The sequence below is a fragment of the Beta vulgaris genome, chromosome 8, assembly GCF_026745355.1.
Source record: "Beta vulgaris subsp. vulgaris cultivar EL10 chromosome 8, EL10.2, whole genome shotgun sequence".
NCBI classification, from domain to species: Eukaryota; Viridiplantae; Streptophyta; class Magnoliopsida; order Caryophyllales; family Amaranthaceae; genus Beta; species Beta vulgaris.
This window is the reverse complement of record NC_079209.1, coordinates 48928118-48937945: the sequence shown is the minus strand read 5'-3', so window position 1 is coordinate 48937945 and position 9828 is coordinate 48928118. Positions and strand designations below refer to the sequence as shown.

Sequence of the window (9828 nt, the reverse complement as noted above, 5' to 3'; positions counted from 1 at the left end):
TTCAAAGCACCTTTTTGAGATTGAATCAACTATTCTACTCTCTTTTTTTTTGCGTTTTTCATGCCCAGAAGAATATTTTCTCAACATATTAAATAATTATAAACAAACAAATATTTAGATATAAATAGAGATGAGAAATTAAATAAAAATAGAGATAGATTAGAAAACACGAAGATTTGCTTGATTGATTCCAATTGATAACCCTTGGATGATTCACGATTCTTTGAAATTGGATGAAATAACAACTATATCTGAAATCTGTAGAAAAAAAGAAGTAAAAAATACATTCAATTAGAAAGTCAGAATTATGATTGAACCCCAAAAACAAAAACGAAAGTTAAATAAATCGAAAAAAGAAAATTATCCAGACTACTTCAAAATCTAATGGCGTAGATTAGAATTCAGAGAGCATTGTATTTCGATAAGCAGAATTTCGCTTGGTACATATTGCATGTCTTGAGAGTTGCTTATATAGGGAAATTAAGGAGCTGAATGATGTCCCTATATAAGTTGATGAAGGTTTAATCTTCAATTTCATGAAATAAATGAAGATTAAATCGTTGTAATACAATTTAAAACCATACATGCATCTCTTGAACTTCTCCGCAAATTTGTTGGAATAGAAGTTTAAGAGTTAATTTTATTGGAAAATTGCAAAAAAAAAAAAAGAGTATGAATATAGAAATTAATGAGAGAGAGAGTTAGGAAGAGAGAGAAAAGAGTAACATTAATGGAAAATTGGAGATTGAAACGCCAAAGAAAAAAAGCACGCCTTGTTATTAATGTGAGTGGTGATGACTGATGAGTCAGCAGTCGAAACAACAAAAAGTTAAAAAAAATCTGCTTCTAACTGGAATCGAACCAGCGCCCCTTCCCCCATTCCCTACCACTTTACCACTGATCCAAATGCTTTCCTTTTCTTTTTCTTTCAAACATTTAATACATATCATATATTTTGGGCAGGGCCATCTCATGAGATATGGAGGTCCTGTGCTATCCATTAAGATGAGGCCCTTTAAAAAAAATTATAAAGGAGAATTTTTTTTTTATATTATTATTATGTGTTATGAAGCGTTCCTTACAGTTCCATAAATAAATCAAAAACTAAAAAAATCAAACTAATCAGACATAAGCTAGCATTCTTAAGGTACACACAAAACTCTATTAGTTTTTTCACTAGTGTCATGACACCTACGAAACTCATCAGACATAAGCTACAAACAAAGAGCTCATTCCCAAAAAATCTTCCATTTTATGTTCTGAATTAACACTCAAACAAGAGTCAAGAAACAAAAGATTGAAGCTTGCTATCTGTGCAACTACTTAAGGTACTGCAAACTTGATAGACCTGCTTTGTTATCTGTAATTCACTGGAGAACGGTCATTAGTGATGAAATCTGAAAAATTCACCTTACTTTAAACATGATTATCTAACTGAAAACAACATTAAAAAATTTCTTTTTGATTTGCATCCCAACAATTGTACATATGCAGATTTGCGGAGAAGAATACCAAGTGATGGTAGACAACACTCAATAGAGAGAAACCAAGATATCCAAAACTAGTAGTGAGAAATACGCAGAAGATCAAAAATATAAGAATTACATATTATAAATTTTATTTCACATTATAAAGTTTCAGAATTGTTTTTAAACCTCTACCGGAAAAATGGTCTAAAAAAAGTGAAATTACCTTAAAATTGAATACTTTGATAACTAATTAGCACAACCATTGTTGATTTTTCACCTCCGGACCTCCCACAATCAAAATTGAAGAATTTGTTCTTGCCATATTGTAATTTGTAAACCACCATTTGAGTCTTTTTTTGGATGATAAAAAAATCGATTACTTAGATATTAGTTGAGAGGAGTTGAATTTGAATCGCAGATAAAAGGCACAAATTTTTCTTCTCGTTAGAAATGTTCATCTTTGTTCTTGAGGAGAATTGGAAATATACAAAGAGTAATGAAATTGAGCTTTTTTTGGCTACAATTAACATTGGAAATGAGATGATTTCCTTAAATAAAGAGAGTGATTATTAAATTTATTATGGGAAGTTGAATAATATCATGATTTTTTGGGGATTTTTAGGAAGAAGAGGAGAGAGAATTGTGGAAGGATAAAGATGGAAGGTCTCATTCTTGCCGTCTTTGGAGTTGCAGTAAGTCTACGTGGGATTTGTTTTTTCTTTTTTCCTCCCATATGCCAACCAAATTTGGGCCCCCTAATTATTGGGGCCCTGTTCCACTGAACCGGTTAGACCGGTAGTGAGCCGGGCCTGATTTTGGGGACTCTCTATTTTTGGGCTCTATTCCGTCGCCTATACAGCATGGGCCAAGAACCGCCCCTGAAGTCTATGACAATTAATCAGGAAGCATGCTTTTATGCTACTGTTTTAAGATACTTGAGTAACAAAATGTAATTCAAAAGTGCCAACTTTGAGTCCATTATGAACTCTTAATAATGTTATTATTTGCTGAATGTCAATTTACTTCCTGGTAAATTATATAACATGTGAATCTTTAAGTCATACCATTGTCAACCTGTAAAGTTTTTGGTCAAGACATTATTAAACGTATTATGATGGATAGTTGAATGTGATACTTTAGTTTTTTCTGATTGCTGATCTAGTAAGATACCTGATTAGTTCATTTTATTGCATATTTTTATCCCTAATTTAAGTCTTTTGAATAAATTTTATATTTATATATGAGTTTTTTGTATGACTTTTATTAGTTCATGTTAATTTCTTGTATTCATGATATATATCTTATATTAGGCTTAATTAGCGTAGTCAATTTCAAGAACTTATATACAAGAGACGAGGCGTACGCAATACGAGGAGAAGAAATACGAGCTTAAGCCCACTATTAATTACACAAGTTGACAACATAAGCAAGCAAGTGAAAAATATTACTACATATGCTAGTCCTTTCTCCAAGCAAAATCTTACAAGATCAAGAAAAAAAAATTACGGAGTACACGTATTAGGAAAAAAAATATACTTTTGTTATATTTCTTTCCTTATCTTATTGTTACTTGGGATATATAATTCCCATAATTTGCTATCTACAGGGGGAGCCGACACACATATAGACAATCACAATACTAAGGGCACCTATACTTCCTGTATTCTTGAGGATAATGAGAGTAACATTAGTGATGCTTTAGAAGAAAATTGTATTGGGCAGTTTGTCTTTTGTATGACCTTAAGCATAATGTTTTTATTAACGACTTTGGTGAACATGAAAAATCTTTCAGCACTGAGATTACCCTTAAGGCCAATGCTTCCAATTTAGAGCATATAGACCCAAATTCCAGCTCAAAATACTAAGTTAGTTCCTACTCCCTGGACTGTAATAATTCCTTTATCTAACTTAGCCCTTTTCAATGCCCACCTAAGCTCCTTAAGCATTGTATTTTGTCACCTTAAGTTCTTAAACTCTTAAAACCTAACTTTAGTTCAAAGCAAGAACCAGAGTGTAAACTACAATAGGGTCTGAATGATGATAATAAAAGTGATATATGTGTTTTAGCCTTTTAGGTGACATTATATGCTTAAAATTTTCTTACAGTCCAGCTGTCCAGAACTGTACTCACCAATATGAATAACTTATGATGATTAAGAAGAAGAAAGTTGGGTTTCCGTTTGGTGATTTTGGTAGCAAGCCGGTGAAACCGGTTACTCAAGGTTATTGTTAAAGTTAATCATAGTCTCTTATAACCATAGAATGTGATAACTGATGCTGCTTTGTCAACAAATTGTTGTGGGTTATGACATTAAAATAGGACTATTGTTTTATTGATTTAATTTATAAGGTGTTGAATTTTATAGCTTGCTGATCATGAATAATTTTCTGCATCATTTATGTGAATGCAGAGTCTTGCATCTTTTCTTGATGGGTGCATTTCCTGTGTATTTTTTTTTATAGTTTTTGTGTGCTATGTCTAGGGACAGAGCTCTATCTTCTTTGGCTTTAGATAAAATTCACCCGTTATTGCTACTTATTTTAGTCTGCTTGTTCCTTACTGGTTAGCGGTTCAAGTATGTGTTTCTGTTATTTTGACTGTGAATTGTCTTCTTGTAGAGGAGCCAAAGAATGTTGTTGACGGCATGGCTATCGATGCATTGGAGAGGTTTGGTATTCGTGAAGAACAGAAGTTCCCATTTCTTGGAAAGTATGTCTTGGTTAAATGTTTGACATTCTTGTTTTTTTTTTTTTTTTGAGGGTGAATCTTATATTGTTGTGAATTCCTTTCTCTTGTGATAGGGATCGTCGAGATGCCAAAAGGAGACTTCCTGGTGATGCAGGTTATGATCCCAGAACTCTTTATTTGCCCCCTCACTTTCTGAATAAACTGACTGGCGGTCAGGTGAATATTCTAACATTTAACAATGCTTGGTAGTAATTTTTTTTGGTTTGTTGGTGGTCCTTATGTCTGATTTTGTGATTTTATCATCTTTTGTAGAGACAATGGTGGGAGTTTAAATCAAAGCATATGGACAAAGTCCTTTTCTTCAAGGTATTACATGAATCATGAGTTGTTATGCTGCTATTCCTTCTGTTTCCTAATAATTTAAATGTATGTGTATTGCTTGTGCTGGACTGTTATTTCAGATGGGAAAATTCTACGAAATATTTGAAATGGATGCACATATTGGCGTAAAAGAGCTTGATCTGCAGTATATGAAGGTTAATATATATTATACGTTTGATTTTCCTCCCTTTTCTGTATTCTTTTGCTAATTTTTTGAGGATTTAGCTCCTGTTTAGAGCAATTATGTTTGGAATTTGGTTATTATTCTTCTGTCTTAGTCAAATAGTTTTCCTAATAGTTAGGATTAGTTGGTAATAATTAGAGACTGTGTTAACAAGTAGTGGTCTAGATAATGGTCTAATTAGTGGGATAGCAAGTAGACGAAGTAGTGGGCTACATGGTGAACATGTTATTAGTAGTGTTTTGTATGCCTATTTAAAGGTTATTTTGTTTATTCATTATGTGAGTATGAAAATATATATTAAAATGTAGTCTTTCTAGTTCTCTCTAGATTTCTCTTTCATTATTTTTTCGATTATGATGTTGAGATTTTAAGATAAATAATGAAAGAATTGGAAAAAAATCAAAAGATAAAGCAAAACAAACTAATTTACTTCATTGCATTCGTGTAAAACATAATAGTGAAATACATGGGTATTAAATAGCCTAACACATAACAAAGTGATAGCTAAAAGTAAGGGAGAACCATCCATGATCCACAACTTACTAACTAATACTAACCCACTAACCACATGCTCCTAAATAACCGAAAGTACTAATAATAATTTGACTAATTAATTGACTCAAAAATAACAAACTATTTAAAATAAATTTGAAGTATTAATTCCAACACACCCCCTTGCTTCAAATTTTTTATTTTTTAAATCATGAACTTAATTGACTTCTCTTCGATTATGATGCACTTCTTACTACTAGTTATTGGAACTTCACTTCTCTTCGATTATGATGCACTTCTCACCACTAGTTGTTGATGCACCTCTCACCAACTTCACATTTTTTGATACACTTCTCATCAATAACTCTAAAACAGTGTTTCTTCCACGGCCACTTGTGCCATATGCTACTGTCTTCTTCTTTTTTTAATCTGCAATTCTTAGCCAAATGCCCAAATTTTTTACAATTAAAGCATTGTGGCTTTCCTTTATGCCAACAATCATCTACCTCATGACCATCTTTGTGGCAATGAGTGCAGTTGACAAATTTTCCTTTCCTGTTGCGATAAAAGGACTTAGCTATAAAGGCCTTTTCTCCTTTGCTTTCACTATCTCCGTTTCTCATGATCCTCCTTTGATCCACAGAATGGAGTGAGTTAATTAACTCCGAAACTGTTAATTTTGTGAAATTTTGTGTGTCTTCAAGGGATAGAATTTTAGTTTCATACCTCTCCGGAAGAGTGACAAGTAGTTTGTCAACTACTCTTTGATTGTCAAATTCTCCACCAAGTAATTTGATTTGGTTGACAAGTGACATTAATCGACCTCCATATTCTCTAACACCGTCACTTTTTTTCATCTCCAACATCTCAAATTCCCTCTTGAGATGTAAGATTTTCATCAAATTTGTTTGATCGTTTCCCTCATACTCCTCCTTCAGTTTCTCCCATGCTTCTTTGGGAGAATCACAAGAAATAATGCTTGTAAAAATTTCTTCCGACACTGCGGAATGAAGACATGAAAGTGTTTTTGATTTTTTTGCCATTTCTTCGTCATGTTTTTTTATTTGGGCTAGGGTTGGATCTTGTGGAAGAGTAGGATTAATATCACGCTCATTATTATCCCATAGACTCAAGATTTTCAAGTATGATTGCATCTTGATTAGCCATGAATGATAATTCTCTCCTTTGAAAATAGGAATAGAAACTGAAAAATTGTTTGATGCCATGAGAAGAAAAGAGAATTTCAAAGCTCAATGTTTTTGTTGTTGTATGTTTATACATCACAAGCTCTCAGGATCTTTTTGGCTCTGATACCATGTTGAGATTTTAAGATAAATAATGAAAGAATTGGAAAAAAATCAAAAGATAAAGCAAAACAAACTGATTTACTTCATTGCATTCGTGTAAAACATAATAGTGAAATACATGGGTATTAAATAGCCTAACACATAACAAAGTGATAGCTAAAAGTAAGGGAGAACCATCCCATGATCCCACAACTTACTAACTAATACTAACCCACTAACCACATGCTTCTAAATAACCGAAAGTACTAATAATAATTTGACTAATTAATTGACTCAAAAATAACAAACTATTTAAAACAAATTTGAAGTATTAATTCCAACACACCCCCTTGCTTCAAATTTTTTTTTTTTTTTTTTAAATCATGAACTTAATTGACTTCTCTTCGATTATGATGCACTTCTCACCACTAGTTGTTGGAACTTCACTTCTCTTCGATTATGATGCACTTCTCACCACTAGTTGTTGATGCACCTCTCACCAACTTCACATTTTTTGATACACTTCTCATCAATAACTCTAAAACAGTGTTTCTTCCACGGCCACTTGTGCCATGTATGCTACTGTCTTCTTCTTTTTTTAATCACTAGATAATAAGTAGTAAGAACAAAAATAATAGTATGTAGACAGATTAACATGATATTATAAGTTAGAACTCAAGAGTTGAGATGAGACCACCAAGTTAAGAGTTTGGTTAATATATGAATTGATGACGCAAGATGTATATCAGTTATTACTGGCTAGAGTATCATAATTAAGAAGCATATATAAATACACTTGAATTATCTCTTTTGGAACTTAGGACTCTCAAAACTCACTGATAATTGTATGCACAAACTACTCAACATCATTATGTGCATAGTGAACATAACTAGTTTATAATCTAAGTCTAATTGGCCATTTACTAAGCTCTGACAATAAGTTTTCAGTTTACATAAGACATTCAACCATGTATGGTATACAATTTTACTAGACTTGTACTTAAATTGGTAGTATTATTTTGCTAGACACTTGCATTATTGCAAGGAGACAACTAGCACTTTGTTGTTTTGAAGCTCTAGATCATTGTCTTGAAAGTTACAATGTGGAAAACCTGGGTATTGTTGTTCCAACAACTGGTGTCTCGTAGAACTAGCTGAACCTACCATTCATATTTTGCTTTGTGTCAATATGTTTATTTACTTGTTCATTCTTCCATATATGCATTTTGATATATGTACTGCTATTTATTAAATTATTTATGCTTTATATCGAAATCGTAATTTTACTTTTCAAGAAATCCTTTTCATGTTTCGATTGATTTTGATTCTAAATCTGGCAATTACTGGACCTGTACATTACTGATTATTGTCATGCTGTGGATTTCATAGTAAAAAGCTTTCGTTTATTGTTTCTTGGTTGTACGAAATTATGGTGTTTTTAGTGTGTAATTATCCTTTTCTTTCACAAAGTCAAGGATAAAATGATTGTTTTGAAATGGATTCTGCAGTTTCCCTTGAGATTTGCGTTACAATTTCTGGTTTACACACATGATGCTATCCTTAAATCATGTAAATGACATTATTCGCATGCTGTGGATTTCATAGTAAAAAGCTTTCGTTTATTGTTTCGTGGTTGTACGAAATTATGGTCTTTTAGTGTATAATTATCCTCCTTTAACAAGGTCAAGGATAAAATGCTTATTTTCTGAAAATGTGATTACTCTGCATCTCTGGTCCAAAGACCTTTCACTTCTTTTCTGCTTTAGTGTTCATGCTTTTCTAGGATCTTGTTCCGGCATGGTAATCTATTTAACATTTACAACATAATGTATTATAAATTCAAGATTCCAGCTCGCATATAACCAGGAAAATTTGAATTGCTAGTAAAATTGATTTCCTCTTCACTTCCAACCTTGAGTTGTTGCATGCTGGAAAGTACATATAGCCAGTTGAATAGTTTTGTTCAATGTATCTTAAAGGACCTTGTGGGATGTGTGGGAGTTATTTTCTTGTTGCTAGGTAGAAAATGTGAGATGTCTTTGCTTTTCTTATTTCTGAAGTTTTCAAATATTTATGGTTGCTGACACTTCTCTATTTTGCTATGATGTTTCTTTCTGTGGTGTATCTTAAAGGACCTTGTGGGATGTGTGGGAGTTATGACATGAGTATTTTGGTTTCTTGGTCATGTTGTCCATTTTTTATAATGTCATTAGCTTTGACTTGGTTAGTGTTGAATTCTATAGTTTGGTAGTTAGGTTTATTCCAGTATCATTCATTTTGTAGATAGACTTTGGAGTTTGGACTAGTAGTAGTTAAGTAGTAAAAGGTGTTGAAAAAATTATATGCTTTAGTGGTAATCATGTTGGTGGTCAGTCCATTCATTCCAATTTCGGTCAGTTTATTGATTGTATTAGTAAGTTGTAAAAGATAGGATTAACCACTCCCTAAGGAAAGGAAAAAGGAAACTGGATTGTGGGATTGTGCTATATCATTGAGCTATATTTGCCGTAAGTGGATAATTTGAAGGTTGTTGGATTCGTGCTCCTTGAGCTATCTGGGGAAGCTTATCAGTGTTACCTAGTTTGTGGTATGAGAAACGTAATTCGCTTGCTGGTTTTGTTAAAATAGAGAAAAGTATACATAAAAATCCCATTTTTTTTACCGCAGTTTGTGGAGGTTTTGTGAATTAGGTGTAGGTGTCTAGATGTATTATTTTGCTTTGCACCTGGTGTTGCAGTATCTTCAATTTGTGCTTGTGCACATGGTAATTTGGGCTGGTCTAATACTGTTAATAATTGTTTTTTTCTGGTTAATTTCATTAATTTCTTTGCTTTTGTTGATTTGCAGGGTTATGAGATTTGCGTTTGAGTTCCAGATTTGAAGTTGGTTTCGATCCAGATACCAGATTTGAAGTTCGTTTTGGTTCCATATTTTTGTTGTGGAGTTTAAAGTGTACATGTAATTATGTATTAGATTTTGTTCTAAGTATACTAAAATTTAGTTCTAGAATTATTTTTTCACTTGTAATCACATTCATTATTATTAATAATTAAATTAAAGAAGTATCGTATTTGCATCATTCCATATTTTATTACATTTAATATCAATTAATCAAAAGCAAAAAAATAAAAAAAAGAAGTGCAAATGCGTATCCTCCGAGAAAATAGTCGCTAATTAGCGACTGCCAGGATTAGCGACCGCCTGGCGGTCGCTAATTAGCATCTGCTACGGACGGTCGCTAATTAGCGACCGCTAGCGTCTGTTTTCTCGGACGGTCGCTAATTAGCGACTGTCTTGGAAACGGTCGCTAAATACGAAAGATCAGAC

The 9828-nt window shown here is 32.7% G+C and overlaps 1 protein-coding gene across 4 annotated transcripts; it reads left to right on the top strand.

Annotated features, from left to right (window-relative positions):
- The first annotated feature begins 1105 nt into the window (after positions 1-1105).
- LOC125492265 (DNA mismatch repair protein MSH6-like) lies at positions 1106-9580 on the top strand. 4 transcript variants are annotated; one of them, XM_057391312.1, is made up of 7 exons: positions 1106-1328; positions 1495-1567; positions 2092-2161; positions 4089-4179; positions 4272-4374; positions 4471-4524; positions 4620-5030. In XM_057391312.1, exons 4-7 carry the CDS (start codon positions 4115-4117, stop codon positions 4746-4748), a joined length of 351 nt encoding a protein of 116 aa, XP_057247295.1. In that variant the 5' UTR covers positions 1106-1328; positions 1495-1567; positions 2092-2161; positions 4089-4114; the 3' UTR covers positions 4749-5030. The 4 variants fall into 4 exon arrangements, with proteins under 4 accessions (XP_057247295.1, XP_057247296.1, XP_057247297.1 ...); XM_057391313.1 differs by lacking the exon at positions 1495-1567; XM_057391315.1 differs by lacking the exons at positions 1106-1328; positions 1495-1567 and adding an exon at positions 9349-9580 and having other exon boundaries at positions 2063-2161; positions 4620-4694.
- The last annotated feature ends 248 nt before the right edge of the window (positions 9581-9828 follow it).